General features: G+C 35.0%; 1 protein-coding gene across 5 annotated transcripts in view; it reads left to right on the top strand.

Moving 5' to 3' along the window:
• The window catches only part of RNF13 (ring finger protein 13), a 33,980-nt gene that overhangs the window by 8,072 nt on the left and 7,235 nt on the right, over positions 1 to 18,673 (top strand). For all 5 annotated transcript variants that reach the window (XM_083848956.1, XM_083848955.1, XM_083848953.1 and 2 more), the window contains exons 4-7: positions 4,264 to 4,389; positions 9,393 to 9,480; positions 11,435 to 11,525; positions 16,009 to 16,114. In XM_083848956.1, coding sequence (XP_083705082.1) covers positions 4,264 to 4,389; positions 9,393 to 9,480; positions 11,435 to 11,525; positions 16,009 to 16,114 — 411 coding nt within the window. The remainder of the gene's footprint in view (positions 1 to 4,263; positions 4,390 to 9,392; positions 9,481 to 11,434; positions 11,526 to 16,008; positions 16,115 to 18,673) is intronic.

The following is an 18,673-nucleotide window of genomic DNA, read 5'->3' as shown; positions in this document are numbered from 1 at the left end:
TATTAGGTAGGTGCAGTCACTTGTGTAGAAATAAAAATGCGTTCAAGTGCTAAATACATACAGAAACTTTTGTCTGCATCAAGATTTTAATTATTTTTAAAAGTGTCATGATAATGATTGAAATAGGATGAAAATTTTATACTTGTTCAGCGCTTATGATTAGGATTTATTTGTTAATGTACAACCTGTAAAACACAGGATGTCAGATTCTGTAATTACTGATGCTAAAGCTTAAAAGTAGGTGCTTTCTTTGGGTTCTGTTCTTAAAGTAGTCAGTCACTTACGCCTGTGTTCCACTGGTATGTGAGGAATTCAGGTAGCTGTTGCTTGACATTAGTAGCTTATTTCCCTTTCACTGTGTCCTTAGAAGAACATCTCCCTAGTTAAAGATGTTTGAGAATATATGCTATATTTTATCTTCTAGATTAAGAAAAGTCTAGTCATGTCTAGCCTTTGGCTTCTATGTATGTGTTTACTTAACTGCAATGTGATGTTTTGTGATTTGTATGTAACTTCTCTGTAGAATACAGTTGGTTCCAGACATACCTGACACTCCTGTTAAAATTGTGTAAATGCTTTGCATGAAACTATATAGAATCACAGAATTGTCTAGGTTGGAAGAGACCTCCAAGATCACCTAGTCCAACCTCTGACCTAACACTAACAAGTCCTTCACTAAACCATATCACTAAGCTCAACATCTAAATGTCTTTTAAAGACCTCCAGGGATGGTGACTCAACCACTTCCCTTGGGCAGCCCATTCCAATGCCTAACAACCCGTTCAGTAAAGAAGTTTTTCCTAATATCCAACCTAAACCTCAGTAGTGTTTGTTACATGATTTAGGAGTAGCTTGGGAACCTAATTTTAGCTATCAGCAAAACAGTGCAGAAATTTCAATGGATATTGCTTTTAATTGTTACAGACTGGTGACAGGAACAACATCACATAAAACTGGCAAAGAACGGATTGCTGGTGCAGCTTCTCTGTCAAAAGGGATATATTAGTGTTATAAAAATCTATTCCTCAAAAGAAAAGTACTCTTCTCTTTTTTGGGTAAACTTTATGAATAATGTATATCTATGTGCAAAATAAAAGTTGTGGGTATATATATAAAATCTATCCTGGAAAACTGAGAGTTTAAAGCTCTCAAGGATATATCTAACCTTAGATGATGGTAATATTGTGGAAGAGTTTGATGAATTAGGTTTCTAACAGTAATTTCTCGAGTCCATAGTAGTGCAGTGTCTCATGATTTTTATTTGCATAAAACAAATTACGTGCTTTTATTGTTATTTTCTGGCATTTCACTTCTATTTATCTGAAGGTTATTTGTTCTAGTTTTAAAACATTTAAATATGAATCTATTAGGAATATGAACTGCAAAGGTTTCACATGGGTGATGCGTTTAGGCGTTTTGTGGAAAGGTCTCTTAGTGCTAGCCTTAGGCTTTTCAACAAACAGCAGAAGAAGAGAGTTGAAACTCAAGGGTTACCATGCAGAGTAACCATTTCTGTAAACCTTGCAGGCACATGAGTAAGCAAAGTTCTTTAAAGTCTTAATATCTTACTTCATAAAGCATCAAAATTGAGTTTTACAATAGCATTGTGAGTTTAATCCTGATCGTCAATGAAATTCCATCCACTGATGCATTAATTGCTGCCTTTGAGCTGTAAGCCGGTAATGCTCCAGAAGGTATTTGTCTTGTGAATACAGTCTGAGTTCTGTAGAGGTGTTAATGTCAGAGCTTTTAAATCACTCAGATTTTTCAGACTCAGCTATTTAACCTCTGCTAGTCATAAGATCTAATACAGATCTTTGCCATTAGAATAGCATATTTTAAGAGCTGTAGTACACTCCAGAATACTTTGTCTATAGATCTTACTGTAGGTCTTAATTTTTTCAGTGAAAATATTACATCAACTAGGACAGTAATACAAGACAGTAACACAAGTGCTTTAGCTCTGGCTCATGCGTTACCTTTTCTAGATTCCACGGGGGGGGGGGGCGGATGAAAACCTTTTCTGGTGAAATGAATTAATTGTAAGTTTTTGTTGCTTTATTTTTTTTAAGTAAGGTATTACGGAATGAGAGCATAAAAAACAACAGTAGATCATGTGGATTATGTATTTGTTCTTTCAATCTTACTGTGTCCAGGTTAAAAAATAGTGTGTAGCACTTGTTGGTTTCAACTCTAGTATTCTATGGAAGGACAAGTTAACAAATAAAAATCTGGAAGGATTTTTGTTACTTCTGTAATTTTGCCATTTGTTTTGAGGTAAGAGTAACAGAATGTGCTTTCTTTGGTACATTAAGGTTGTACCTGTTGGATTTGAATGTCTTGTACGAGTACTGAAAGATTAAGGATTCTCATCAACTTCTGTTTTGCAATTTCTCTTAATTAACACCAAGGTCACCACCACTTTTCCTTAATGTGGCTGATGGTCGTGGCTCCTTTCTAACTGATCCAGGTGACACTGAATGGGATAAGATAAAGAACATCTTAAACTGACCTAATGATGTAATGTTTGTGTTGTGTGATGATGTATTATTAATAAAAATAAATAAAGTTGTCAAACCATTTTACCTGGTATGCGTTAGTCTTGACGGTGTGTGGCTTTCTGAAAGAAAAACCTTTTAATACTTAAGAATGTTGATGTTTTAAATAATTCCAAGCAGACAGACAGACTTTGGACTTCAAATGTTCTCCCCCCTACCTTTTAATAAAAAGTTCAACCTTATATATCTATATAAACAAAGCAACAAAAGAGAATTTTAAAGTTCAGAGTCTGAGTCTGACAAATAAAAGCTAATAATTCAAATAAACTTTTGCAAGACTTTCTAAACTGAGTATAATTTTGAAACTGCGTGACTGAGATAAAGTGCAAAATCAGTGCAACACTTACTAAATCTATAGTAAAGAAAAACTTACTGATTCTTCTGAGTGATAGGTATTTGTATTCTCTATGAACTTAGAGCAGCCATTTTTAAACTAATAGCTTAAGCAACTTAATAGTAGCTAGCAAAACTGGTGAACAGAACAACTTGAACAGGTAACTGATTGTTCTGTTGCCTGTTGCCGGTAACCTGCCAAGTTATTTTTCAAGGAAATATAGTCTGTTTAGACAAGTGGTTACATTAGTGCTCTTGCCTAATTCTGTTCCTAACGCTAAAATATTGGACTTCGGGTCTTACCAGTCATTTATAAGTTTGTCTTTGCTGCATCAACTGAATGCATAAAATTGGAAAATGATGCACACATGAGCAGAGCAGCTACTGTGTTAGGCTCCTATTTTTGGAAGGCTCTTCTTCTGATGATTTAGAGATTTGACCAAAAAAGTAAGAGTATTCTAGAAAAAGAAGCAGCAAAGTTCTGGTCTCTCTAGAGCTAAAATAAATAGTGTTGTTTGGTATGCATTTTTTTTGTCATTTATCTTGCATAAATTTTTATGTCAGCAGTGTTTTGAGTGTTTACAGTTGTAGGGTAGAAAGTTCTAATGAGTAGTTAATGTTGAAATCACATCATGGAGAGTGACTAGTATCAGTACTTCCAGTGTTTAGATGAGTACGTTTATTCTGAGAGAAGCTGTAGAATTTTTGTTAGCAAATATTAAAGCAGTAGGTTAGGAGACATTTTGCTCCAAATGTTTTCAGTATTGAAATGTTAACTATCACTTACAACAATCCAAACATTGCTTTTATATTGGTATTTGCAGAATTTCCTACTTCTGTGAATCTTTCAACTGTAGCAAATTTCATGATCTGTAGGCCTTGCATACCATAGTAAACCAGCTATTTTGTTTACTAATTCAGTGTTAATGGTTGATTTCACACATGAAATTTTCTTGTTTTGCCTTTTAATTGACAGCTGTTGAGTTTATGTTGGTGCTTCTCAGGCTGTTATATTTCAGTTTGCTTGATTGCTTTGGGTGTGTCTTATGACAGCAGTTCCACAGAAGTAATATAAGAGTAGTTCCTTTTTATACTGGATTGTAGTGCATAGTCTGAGTTAACAACTTCAGATGATATAACTGGGAAAAAATATATTTTCTTCTTAGCTTTCTAATTCTTTGCAGATACAAAAATTCTCATAAAAATAAGTAGGGATGTTGCAGAAATTTTGTTATGATAGGACTGATTTGATAGTAAGAATTTATTTAGCTGTTGTATGAAAGTGTATGTTTTTCTTTCCTTATGCTTGTCCGTCAGCTGTTTTGTTAAGCTAAAGAAATGAAGCTGACGATATCCTCTTACTGTTTTTCAGGGATTCCTAATAAATTCAAAACCAGAGAATGCTTGTGAGCCTATAGCCCCCCCTCCGCTGAAAGACAACTCAACCAGTGTTTTTATTGTGTTAATTCGAAGGCTTGAGTGCAACTTTGATACCAAGGTAAGGTGTTTTTTTTCTCTTGTTCCTTGTTTCAAGGTCTTTAAGAGTTTACTTTTGCTTAGAAATCCCTCTCTCACAGCAGGGTAGATACTGATGTGAAGGGAGGGGAGAATTTTATAGTGTCACAGTTGGTTGATGGGGAGAGGAGACAGTGCGCCGCCTGGCAGAAACAGGCAGACATAAACAAGTGGCAGGATGAGAACGATATTATTCAGTACAACACCTAGATGTTATATTGTAAAGTATTGTATAAACTTTGATCTGTAGCTGAAGTGGAGTGTTTGCTTTTATTTTAAAAATACAAAATTAGAATAATTTGCATTTGGCTATAATACATGGTTTTCTTATAAATGAACCTGATGTATGGGGCGACAAAGTATGCCGTAAGAAAAGTGGAGCTTTTCAATTTGTTGTTGACTTTCATGAAATAAAAGGAGATTCAACAATACTTCCTGTTATGTAATATGTTTAATTATGTAGTATTATGCTTAATATGTAAGTTCTACCCAGATGGTGGGTTCCAGCCGTAGAGGTTGCCTCGTTGTTCATGTAATCTAGCTTTACATCAAGCTCTGGGAGGTCACGTATTCTGTACTGTGAATCCTGTCACCACCTGTGTATATGGTTTAGCGGGAAAAGGGATGGCAAATGCCTGCTTGCCTTCTGCACATCTTCTTTGCCTGTCTAATAGATGCCTCTAAATCTATGGGACAATGTTAATTCTGAAGGTGTTGTTAATGTAACAGGTCAGGAATTTTGTAGTGGAGTATGTAATTGCTTGTTCATTAAAAACAACTTGATGTCTTGAAGTCAGCATTTTGACTGAGCCTTCAGCTTTTTCACCCTGTTGTTGCTAAACACACATCTTTATTGCTGGTCACGGTATTTTGAGAGATTCTGAGTAGCTTTGGAAAGCCTCTCGACTAGAGGCAAGCGTCAAGCAGGAGGGAAGACATGAGGAATTATTTTTCCATATAGCTAATTACATGCTAAATTTGAACTCTGCTTTTTTTAATTTACGCATCTTGATTTCAGAGAATCATAGAACAACCCAGTTTGGAAGGGATCTTGAAAGATCCTCTGGTACGACTCTTTAATGGAAAAGAGGGTCTAGATGAGATCATTTAGCACCTTGTCCTTAAAAACTACAAATACAAGTGCATAGCTGTTTCTTGATTTTATTGTGTATGATGCATCTTTACTAGTCCAGAAACAATCTTTTTTACTTCAGTTTCTTTCTTCACATCTATTTCTTACAGGAAAAATTGTGTAGCAATAGGAAGAGTATAGGCTGGAAGTAAGTTGAAGCAGTTTTATAGCCATTTGGAATGTGTCTTCTCGCTTGTTATAACTGACCTAGCTCCTGTTTATGTTGGTGACCTGTGTGCGAAGGGACTTGTCAATAGGGGGTGGTGCTTTGCTTTGAACTGCATAATTACAAAACTGCTTTCTCAAGCCTGCATTTAGGGTCTGGTCATCAGTGACTGCGAAACACATTGTTGACCTCTTGTAGGGATCTTAGCATATTTTCTATCTAAATATAAAACATGCAGCAAAATAAGTATCATGTAAAATTATGCTACATGTTTTATTAGAATGGTCTGGGGTTATATGTAATTTAAGTAAACAGTACCTCAATATATTAAAAACTCAGCCTCTTTAGGCATAAAGGCCAGTAAATACATTATTAAACATTACATCATAATGTTGGTCAGACTCCCAGGCATGCATTTATGTTTACATCTAAAACTGTGGGGGTTTTTTAAATATTTAGATTCCTCAAGATGCTTGCATTTTCCGGTAACGTTATTTTGCTGTTTGGAATTTAATTGTTAGGCGCGTTTTGGGAGAGAATCTGAACTGATGGCACTCTGAAGTATATAATTATTGAATAGATTTGATTTCCATTTTCTTGCAGTGGAATGTTACTATGCAGTAAGAGATCATTTCCAGAAGCTATACCATCCTGTTTAGACGTATCTTAAAAATGAGTTAATGCTTCAGTTTTACTACACAATGTTTTTTAGTTTGGGGCCCAGGGTGGCTAGAATACAGTTGCAACTCGTCAATATAATTGCACAGGCAATAGTTCCTTTTTCTTCAAAGCAGGCTGGTGTCTTTAAGTCCATGCTCCACGGTAGCTCATGCAGAAGGTGCCCGGCTGTGGTTGTGGTTTCCAAGCAATGTGCCTTGGACAGTAAGCCTGTTACATGATTGTAATTTGAACTCAGTTTCGAGTGCTGTATATAAGAAATCTTTAACTGTTAAAGAAAAAACAAAAGCTTTGAAAACACTGAAGTGTAGTGTACTTGTTTCTTATGGTAGTGCATAGATAGATTGCCTAGGGTGCCTAGATAATAACAAGAATAAAGGAGAAATAAAATATTTGTTTCTGTTTAAAATGAGGACAAAATAAGCACGATTATGAAACATTGAAACAATTTTAATGAACTAAAAGTACAAAATGTAAGACTTAACCAATTTGGACAATGCAAATTAAGTTCATTTTATAGTCACGTGGAAATATTTACAATCACTCTCTGCTTGTTAGTGACAGTTTAAGACCAGAGGCAGACTTTTAATTTCATGCCTTTTGTACTTTATGAAGAACTACACTAGTGGTTTGTGCATTATTATATCTAACTGAAGCTATATGACTTCATTAAAGAAGTACATTTTAAAAAACGTCTTGCTTGTTTGTTCTTGGCAGTTTCTGAAATTTGTTAACTTGAAATGGGTCTTTTAAGTTATTAAGATAATTCAAGTACTAACATTAAAAAGCACTTTTGGTTCTTATGATCTAATTATCTGGTATTTTGGAACTGTGGAATAGAATTTGTGTGAGTTGGTAATCCAGTCAGTAGTTTATAAGTGTATGTAAAGTAATCATCAAAATATACATTCAAAATGTATTAGATAAACAGTAATCTGATAATGTTATTTTCAAGTCTTAACTGATAGGATTATATCAAAAATTACATTAAAAAATAAGTATTAACAGTGAAAGAAACAATTGTCTGTTTATTTTAACTTGTATTTCACAATAACTTGAGAGACAGAAGACTTAATGTTATGATACCCTTTTACTTTGTTTTCACACATTCAACTTAATAGTTCTGGACCTCTCCTACCACTACCTTCCAAACTTTTATCTTAATTGAGAAATGATTATAGATATGTTTCTGTGAAATACAAGAATGACAGAGGTTTCTTACCGCAATTCCTTATTTAGAGCAATCTTCTGAATCAATGAAATCTTGATTGTTTCTCTTTTCTGTTCTGATTTTTTCCCCCTCTTATGTTTTTCAGTCTTGTGCTTGGTCTTGTAATTAATACTGTCATCAGGCCAAAAATGATAGAATAAGGTCCCATCCTTTAGTAGTGGCTATTCCAAATAATGTAAGGATCGCTGTATGAATAGGTATAAAAAGAAATAGGTTTTCACATAAGTAAGAAAACAGTTAATCTTACACCCCTTCCTGTTTACATCTTAATTACTGTTACAAGGTTTGATAGTTTTGTGCATACTGTTACTTGTTAATCTTCTTTCCCCTGTTGGAGTTGTTATTGGCTGTTTGTTTTTCATACTACAGATGGAAGTTGTAATAACACAGTTCTGTAGATATGAAGATTGAGGTAGCCAAGGATAAGCTGTAATAACCAAGAAGTTTTAAAGTTCAGATTACTTAATGAATTTCTGTATTCCTTTCTTCAGTTTCAGTATTTTGTGAGTTGTGATGTATGTTATCAGTGATGATTCTACTGACGATTCTGTCACAGTCTTGGACATATAGATATTCAGTGTCTGTTTTAATGCTTTCCATCTCTTCAAATTCTTACTCCTTTTTTTTTTCTCCTGTTTTTGCTGTTGTGCGGCATACATCAAGGCTTCATACTTCAAGCTTGACTTAGAGAAGATCTTTTTTTCTCTTTAGAATAGTCAGTGGATGTTTTCTACGTCTACAATCTTGTGTTCCTCACTATGATTTGTGCCTTGAGAAGGGAAATTCAGTATATATATTTTTTCTACCTTAGGGGATAAAGGTCTTGAAAAAGAGCACCAGAATTTTCCCTGGGGTTTTTTAGATCTGATAACAATTGTCTGATCTTTTTTTCAGTTGTACTTAATAATTGTCCGTTTGCCCATTACATAAATATGTATTTGAATTTGTTTCCTTAAATAATTATCTGCAACTAATAAATAAAGTACTTACAAATAATAGTTATAACTGTCCAATGCTATCTCAGTTCAGAGCAAGTTTTTTCCAGCTATAACCAAGCTTATGCAGTTTTAAACAGGAGTTGAATATGGGATGAAAGCCCATCAAGGTTCTTTAGTACTTTATGCATTTTGTTTTGAGCTTTTATACTGTCATGTATTCATTAGAAACCGTGTCTAAATGAGTAATTCAGCTGTAACTTAGTTATGTTTACATTAGTGGTAATCACTGCAGTGAATACCATTTACATGGACCCTTGGCTTTGCTTGTATTGCCAAAAAGCTGGTATGTTTCAGAAATGTAGTTGGTCAACAGTATATTTAGGATTTTATACCTATCCTTATTTTGTACTTTTCCATGAGAAACCTTACTTGACAGCCCGTGTATTAGAAGCTATTTCTTTAATGGCACAGAAAAGATGTGATTTCATGAAGAGTAAAATGATCATTTCTAGTTTACCAAAGTAATTTATAGTACTTATTTTTTAATATGATTTAATATATTTTTTAAACTACGCATGGAAGTGTTTTATCCTTATTTAAATGTAAAATCTGTCTGCAGACTCTTAATGACTTTTTCTGGAAGAACAGCATATAATTATATGAGTGTAATAATTATCTGATTTTGTTTTGAAATGTGGTTGTTGTTTTCTAAGTGAAAATGTAACTGTGCTAATGTTCATAACGTCCTGAAAGTCTACTTGTCTTACAAAGGACAGAGCAGTTACTGAAGCAGCATTTTGAAGCAGTATTCTTTCTAATAAATACTCTGTATGGCTTATAGGTTTTAAATGCACAGAGAGCTGGATACAAGGCAGCTATAGTTCACAATGTTGATTCTGATGACCTCATAAGCATGGGATCCAACGACAGTAAGTACAGGTATCACTTCTTCTCTCCTGTTTGAAAATCATTTCTCCCACTAGAGCAAACAATATTAAAATCTGTATAAAGTATTATGGTGGACTATGACTAAAACAACAACAGTAACGACAACAAAAGCCAACAAAAAACACTTAACCTAAAGAAAACAAACAAGCAAACAAACAGCAAACAAAAAAAAACCGCTCCAAACCCCAAATCCTCCTGCATTTAATGCTTTAAAATGGGAGTTGTTAGTATAAGAACATATACGTATACTTGTGTATTATACGTAGTGTTGAGTTTGTATGTTCTCTGATTGTGTCTTTGGTTTACCTTTAATTTGAATTTATGAGATAGATTTGTATGATTGATGTGGAAGATAGCAAATGTACTGTTAATTGTCTTAACTATTAATTAGAAATACAGGGGAAAAATACTCTTTTGGAAGTAAATGAAACTTTAAAATATGACTACTTAATGGTTCGTGGTTCCGTTTTGCTATTGAACTGCAGTGTGCATTTTTCTGTTCCTTTGAACAAATGGATTCTTTTATTTCTTATGAATACTCCTTTGGAAATGAAATCTGCTTCTGTGGAGATACTCAAAACTTGCCTGGATGCCATACTATGCAATGTGCTCTAGTTAATCCTGCTTGGCAGAAGGGTTGGACTAGGTGATCTTCCAAGGTCTCTTCTAACCTTGGCCATTCTGTAATGCATATCGCATGTATGTATTTTTTCAGTTTTTCATTTGTAGAAAGAATTTAGAGATCAATGTGCCATTTTCTGATTTATTCTGATGCTAGCCGTTCTGACTTTATCCTTTCTTCGAGCGGTTATATTCAAAGCATCTTGCAATCTAGTCAAAATATCGATTTTGCTTTATGGTATTTGTTTTTTGTCTATAATGCTCTTATGACTTTCTCTGTGGAGTTTCTTTATTATGTCTAGTGTCTTGAGGTTTCTGAATATGGAGCAAGAACATGAATGAGAACAAAAAAAAAAGTAGAAACACCATAGAGTGAACCAGAACATTAACTTTCATCAAACTAAGTGGAAGATGAGTAGCCCAGTAAGCTATGTGGAAGTGGTTTTAATGAGTTCTCAACCCACATAAAACTTATTTTCAGGGTTCACTATGAAATCAAATGTAGAACAAGTTCACAATAAATACAAATTTGGGTAGTGTGAAGTGAAGTTTTGCGTTGGGGAACCAGAATACTGCGATACAAACTTAGGATGCTTTTGACCCTGAAATGTGAAGCGTAAGTGAGAGGTGCAAAGTAAACACAAATTGAAGCTAAGGAAAAAAATTCTAGAACGTGGGATTTATCTTTCAATAATTTTTAATTTCAGTTGCATCTTTTGAGTTTATTTTTGCCCTCATTAGTAACTGGGAAGGGGAGAGAAGATAGTTCCCTACAGTTTCTTGAGACTGAAGTAAAGATAGGGGATTTGTTCGTTCTCTGCTTTCTGATTTTTGACCTTTCCAGGGAGTTCATTCATTTTTAGGGTGAAAAGAAGGGAAGAAAGACTCGTTAAAATTTACTGTACCAGATCATAAAATATAAGTTCACAGAAATTCTGGAAATCAGTGAAGCTATGTGACTTTATCAAGTCTCTAAGTAGGAATTGATGTTCTGGTTAAACTTACTCTAATGATACCTCTTTTTGTCAGAGTATGTATTTTATGCTCCCTTTGTAATAATGTGCTCCCTTAGTAAGGTAATATTCTGTTACGAATTCTGATTTCTATACCTGCAATAAAACCCATAGATAATCGGTAGGAAAAATAGTACCACTTTACTATATGACATAAAGTAGTAGCATGCATGTGCATCAGTCTGTAACTAAATTAAAATATATCTTTATGTTGTGATAGTGTCATGTTGTGCAAGTCTTACATTTTGAGTGCCCATACAGTGCCTGTGTAATACTGTTTCTCATCCTTTTTTTAATACAGTTGAAATTTTAAAGAAGATTGACATTCCTTCTGTCTTCATTGGAGAGGCATCAGCTAATTCTCTTAAGGAAGAATTTACTTATGAAAAGGGGTAAGTTACCTCACATGCAGTCATGTTATTCTTTGGATTAATAGCTTATTTTAAATAAATATCAAAAGGAGGCAATGAGTTGTGATAACAGAGGCTGTGGGTATTCCAGGTGAAACCTTGCGCCTGTAGAAACAAATGCCTTGATTTGCTGCTGATTTCACTGAATCTGTAATTTCACCGTCTGTTCTGTTAATGCGTACCTTAAGCACCCACTTGTTTATAAACACTTTAGTAGAGAGGTTAAATTGTGACTGTGAAATAAAAGTAGTTCTTGGAACTGTCTACTGAAAAGTCGTGTGTGACTGCAGTGGTACTTGATTTCATACCCCAAAGATGAAATCAGTCCAATTTTTGTTTTTAATTTTTTTTGAAGAGTACGTACTGAGTGCTGCTTATTGACCCCTTTCATCCTGAGTGTTACTTTGATGAGCTTTTTGATATATTTGACCCTATTATTGCATTATCAAAGAATACTATGTTTTGGATATTTTCTTTGAAGAAATGCCATGTAAAGCTAAATACCACGTTTCAAGTTCTCTCACAGTCCTACATTCCCAGTTTGCTGCTTGCTGCATTTGAGCCTTGTAAACTAGTAGAAAATTTCAATTTTAACCAACTCAGGATGCACAAGTACATTAGAAGCTACTTGGATTTGAGTGGGTCTGGGAAAAATGGAGAATCACAGTGAAATTACTCAGCCAGTCTGTACTGTTCAGGGATTGAAGGAAATGAACAGCCAAGTTAGATGAACCTTGCAGAGACCCCAGCCTCTTTTGAGGGAACCCTGAATCCTGTTAAAAAGTAACATGAACAGAACTTTTGTTTGTGGATTACATGGACTAAAGAAACCTTCAGGTTTCATCTAGCTGCACTGAAAAAGCTACAGGCCCGCCACAGGGTTGCTGAACAGTACATGGTATCCAATTTCCTTTTTACATTAGAACTAAGTGTAGCTAGAGATTTTGTATTGGAGGTTGTTTTATCCCTTGGTTTTATCTGAAGGCATTGTTCATGAGAGAAACAGCATTGGTATTTATTTAGTATTGTGGGAGAACAAGGGATGATTAAAGGAAATACTATTTGTTTTTGTTATTTATATAATTTTGCAATTGTAATAAATTTATGCTGTTATGCATTTTTTTGTGGCTGCCTACGTTGTAAGAAAGATGTATTGACGTTGTTTACCGGTCACTAGTATTTCACAAATGTTAGAAGAATGTTTAAAAGATCAGATTTAATTAAGTTTTAGCTTCTAGAGTATCAGCTACTAGCCCTTCAGGATCAATTTGTGAATATGCTCATGTTGAAGTATGAGAAATGCCAATTTAATATTAAAAACAGTAGTTTTACCATGAGGGTGTTTGAGTGCAGGAACAGGTTGCCAAAGAGAAGTGGTAGAGTCTCCATCCTTGGAGATGCTCAAAACCCAACTGGACACAGTCCTAGGCAACCCGCTATACCTGACCCTGCTTTAACAGTGGGCTGGACCAGATGATCTCTGGAGGTCCCTTAAAATCTCAACTATTTTTGATTCTGTGAAATTTCTTTAGGTCTTAAAAAGGTAGTTTTTCTAAGGTGAAATAAATATCCTGTAATTTCCAGACTAGTACCACAGTTTTACTCCCTGTTCCTTCTTCATTCTCTCTTTGCTGCTTACAGAATCACAGTCTCGTTGAGGTTGGGGTTGACCTTTGGAGGTCATCTAGTCCAACCCCCTTGCTCGGGCAGGGCCACTTAGAGCAGGCTGTCCAGGGCCATGTCCAGGATGGCTTGTGGATATCTCCAAGTAGAGAGGTCCTCATGAGGCTACATAGAGATGGTCCCTATCCAGCCTCTGCAGGTCTCTCTGGATGGCAGCACAACCGTCTATCTGGCAAATCTGTCAATACTTCCAGTTTCTGCAAACTTGCTGAGAGTATGCTTTGCCCTGTCATTCAGATGATAAATGAAGATGTTATGCTCAACTGGACTCATTATTGACCCCTGGAGCATGCAGCTAGTTAGTGGCCTCCAACTAGACTTCATGCAGTGTCATAAGAATGACTTGAACAAATCTTGGTGTTAATTTGTTGCTAGAGTATGCTCATAGTCCTTCAGAGGTTAACGGTGGTAATTCTACAGCAGCTCTGTGAACCTGAACAGATGGTGACATTTAAAAATGTTGTAATATCTGATAAGAGAACCATACATTGTAAAGGTTATCATTGATGATTATGAGCCATATAATTTTCATGTTCTGTTTCTGTTTTGTTTCTCTTTTTATGTTGTAACAGAATCTGTTTATCTCTGAGTAATGCAGTCTGGTGAAGGAGTACACAGTTGCTTTTCTATCTTGTATGAAGTGAAACAGTTATTTTGTATTGTGTAGCCATTGAAAATGCATGAAAGCAAACTTTAATACAAAATTTTGATCTTTGAATAGGTGAAATTGTAGATAGATGTATGTGAATCAAGCCACAGTTTGAACTATTTCTGCATACACAATTTTCTGAGTGAAGTGCAGAAGCCTTCAGCATCTACCTATATTTGAAGAGTAACTCAGGATTTTGCAGCTGGGGCAAAATATGTTAAAACCTTGAATTATGAAGTTATCTGTCAAATCTGAAAGATTCAACACCTTTTCATCTAGGCACTGTACCATGTTCATTTTTTGCATTCTTAGAAGAAAATTATCTGAGAGCAATGGGCAGAAAACTTTCTTTACATGAATGAAATTGTTTTCCTGCAAGAGGGTTACCATATATTTATCAAATGTTTCTCCTTTTATTTTCATGTAACATTAAATATATTAGTTTAGCCAATGCTCTAAAAATTACAGAAGTTTTTGTGAGTATACATATTTCAGACCTAAGGGCTCAATCAATTGTAAGAATACAATACGTTAGTTTCCTAAGCAAGTTAGTTTGAGCAAGTTAAATGCTGATCTTTGAATTAAATAAATATCTTGAAGGCATGTTGGAGACAATGCAGTCCTGAAACTATTGATAAGTCAAGACAGAATTGTATGTCTTAATCTATTCTTTCTGTAGCATTCGAATGTATCCATATAAGCACTGAAATAGAGAATTTCATTGGTGGATAGCTTGAATTTGAATGGCTGTCAGTTCAAACATTTTCAGTGTTTAACTTTTCTCTGACTTAAAGTGCAGTTCTGCTCTGGAAGAGACACAAAAAAAGGGATTGTCGATTTCCCTGGTGCTCTCCACTGCATTCCTTGCTCAGAAATGTAGAAAGCGAATAGAAGTTGGTCATCTTTCTGCGTACATAGGTATTCATAGTGTAAGGTTACTGAAGCTTTTTTTCATCATCCTTAATTAGTAGTTTTCTATGCTAGGTGAATTTGCAGGTTGCATTTGAGACTAGTCCATAGGGCCGCATGACTGTTTGCGCTGCTCTTTCCTGCTTTTGGGTTTAAAACTTTAACATCTTGTTCTCACAATGTTTTTCTTAAAAATAATATACCTTGAATAGAATGGAAAAGGTATATTTTATATTAGTCTAATGATCTTGCTTTTTCAGGTCTCTGATGTCCTTCCAGTAAACTAATCATAACAACTAGGCTGTGTTATAAGTAGATACCTTGCTGGTGAAACTGCTTTGATAAGAAACTATTTTGACTCCATATGAGTAGTAGTAATAGAATTGCTAACATTTGTATCCATTGTACATTCTCAGGTGTTTCTGACTGCTTGTGCCAACAGAATAATAATGGGAGTTTACTTCCTTATGTATCAATAAATACTAGTATTCAGATATCTGGTTGCCAGCATCCACATCGAATTCTCTGAGAAGACTTTTGGTTGCTGTACTGCTGTACTGTAATTTATTGACTCTCCAGAGGAAAAGGGGTTGTACTTTACAATGTCTCATGAGTTGAGACTGAACCTGCAGTGTAATCCAAAATGTAAAGAATTTCTTTTGAACATTTACTATTGCTATGAGGGTGGTGAGGCAACTGGAACAGGTTGCCCAGAGAAGTTGTGGGTGCTGCATCCCTGGCAGTCTTTAAGGCCAGGTTGGATAGGGCTTGGGCAACCTGGTCTAGTGGAAGATGTCCCTGCCTGTGGCAGGGGGGTTGGAATTAGATGATCTTTAAGGTCCCTTCCAACCCAAACCATTCTGTCATTCAATGATGATTCTATGAAATAAGAACGATCACAGTATCTGTCGATAATTGGGTTATATTTTCTTATTGTGCTGTCCACACAACTATAAGGTTATTTTGCTGGTTGCTTTAGTTTTATCTATGATTGAAGTCAGTAAGTAGTTTTAACTCAAAAAATGTTCTAAGAAAAACTATTTTATCATTTTGGGTTTATAGTATGTAAATATCAGCTGAATTCTTTGTTGTACGCAGGTGGACATTCCTTTAGTGTGTTTTGTGATAAACTTTTATTTTTGCCTTTCATTGCATTTATTCTTTAATTCACTGTTCATTAAATTCTAACCTGTTTTAGAAACTGTTCCCTCTTTCTTTCTACAGTGGCCATGTTGTGTTGATCCCAGAGTTCAGTCTTCCTTTGGAATACTACTTAATCCCTTTTCTAATAATAGTAGGGATCTGCCTTATTCTCATTGTCATATTTATGGTAAGTTCCTTCTTTTAATAACATCTTTTCTCACAAACAAATCATCACAGAATGGTCACCTACTGAAGTTTAAAGGGTTACAATAAAGGAACAACAAAAGCTTTGTGTACTGTATATACCAATACTACGCTTACCTGTAATCCTTTATTTTTCTCAGTACAATAAATAGAGATGCAGACTTGTGGCAAAGGGATGTCAGGAGCCTTTAGGATGTTCTACCCAGCATAGAACTACTTCCAGAGAACTGTCCTTCCTGGTACTCTACCACTGCACGAGTTCTTCCCTTTTCACTCTATAAAGAACAACCTGTGATCTTTGTACACTGAGAATGTGTCCCTCTCCACCAACCTTGCATTTCTTAATGTTGATCCCACTGTTCTACAATGCAAGTCTCACACTGTTTTTTACCACAGGTATAGTAGTCAGACAGCAAGCTCACAACCTATTACAGTACACTGCACATATCTTACAGCATATACATTACATATAGAGTTGGGGACGTCTCCTATAAAAGGTAAAAGAACATAGCTGTGTATTATTTCAGAATATTTTGCACCCCACTTTTTGGAATTTCTGCTGATCTCTGACTTAATTATGAATTTACCTTTTGATAAAAATGAAGTAATGTGTCAACTGCTGCATAAAACTTCTTGAAATGTTTCTTTCTGTGCTAGTGTTGTTTCTCCTGTCAGTTATGTATTTAATTAAAAATTCTGGGCCCATTAGGCACAATCAGAATTACAGCAGCTTTGTGGAACCAGCATAGAGAAGTGATCTACTAGAGAAAATGTAAAATCTACCAATACTTTGTCTGACCTTCTGGTGATAACCTTGATCATTCCTCATTGTCCCAGTTAGTTAGGAGAAAGTATAGCCCTATCTTTGTATTCTGAAGGTCAACAGATTGATGGTTGGAGAGATGGTAGTTACAAAGGAAGGGCAGTCACTAGGGATAATGTTCTGTGAACATCTGTTGTTTTGATACCATTAGAATTCTGACTTTAGCTGCGATAGCTGTCTGCTTACAGTGCACCTGAGTTATAAATTCAAACAAGATATTGGTTATCAAAGGAATGGAATGAAGAAGAGTATCAAAGTCACCGTATTGCATCCTATCAAACTACTTTGAAGCACTGATCCATCATTTTCCAAAATAATACTAATTACAAAATGAAGAGAGTCAGTAAGAATACTTATGGGGCTTCTTGTTTCAAGAGAGATTTAGATTACATTTAAAGAAAAAAGTGAAGGAGGGGCGACATGATAACTGTAGTCATGAGGAGTGGCGGCTTGACTTTTATCATGTGCACCATTGTGGAAATTCAGGAATAAGAGATGTGTTTTACTCTCAAGGTATTTCTTCATATTTTATTTCAGTTGTTTTTTTTTTTTTAACTGGTTCAGCTGCTTTTGTTTTTAGGTGATGATAAATCAGTTGCAAAAAATTACCTCATGCACTTCAGAGCTGTCATCTTCAAGTCAGGAAACGGACTATATTTTATACTGCTTTGCACCAATCACATTACCAAGGAACAAAAGCTATGTAACAAACACAAGGCTGATCCATCTGAAAGGTCACCTCTCTTTAGAATTGCAAATGTTTTTCCCTTACTGTGAAAACAGCAGTTGTCTACATCAGAAATGGCAGTAAAAGTGTTACAGGAGTGAGATAAACAAATTTCTAAAGTGTTTGTCTTTAGGGCAGATAAGGAGTAAGTGAGGCATAAATACAGATTATTTTAAATTTGCCTTTTAAGAGCTTTTTTTCATCTGCATGCTACTACTCTGAATTAAAACAATTTTTCATTTAATGTGATTTTGAAAGTTGTACTTTACTGATAGTTCTCCTCTGTATATGTATTTAGAATTTCTGTATGTGCAATCTAAAAGAAAGAAACCAGTGCTAGGTAGGATTGGCTATGAGAGAAGGAAATAAACATTTGGTGAGGAAAGTCAGAGGTTCTTAAACCTGTTTCTAATTTTCTCGCTTGTCCACTGTGAGGAAATTTAGAAAAAAAAAAGGGGGGGGGGAGGGAGGGAAATGTCTGTAAAGTATGATTAAAAATCTATTTTTCTAAATACAAAATTTGTGAAATATTTTCCAGTTAAAAGCGAAGACTCTAAGAGACCTGAATTTATCTTCTGCTAGTATCAATAGGTAGTCAGTGCTGAAAATGAACGGTCCTTTCCATGTCTTAGAATCATATTGTAAAGGAAAAACAGACAGGAAGGAGGAGAATATTATCCTGTATGTCTGCAAGTCAGGGCTGCCTGTACTTTGTATTTGGGACAGATATTTGGAAGTTTTTGAAAACAGATTATATAAGTTTGAAATACCAAAATCCATCTACACAGCTTATAATAAACTGTGAGAAAAAAGGGGAAGAGGTATTTGAATGCATTTTCCAGAGTGTAGTATATTATTTACAAATGTGTACTGACCCTACATGCAATGTGAAATAATATCCTGTATGCTGAAAGGTCGAACACTATGCAAGTATATTGAAATGTTGAAATACTTTTCAAAGTAGACTTAATAAATGAAAGCACCCATTAGGT

Source organism: Anser anser (genome assembly GCF_964211835.1).
Source record: "Anser anser genome assembly, chromosome: 9".
NCBI lineage: Eukaryota > Metazoa > Chordata > Aves > Anseriformes > Anatidae > Anser > Anser anser.
This window is presented reverse-complemented; position numbering and strand designations above follow the sequence as displayed.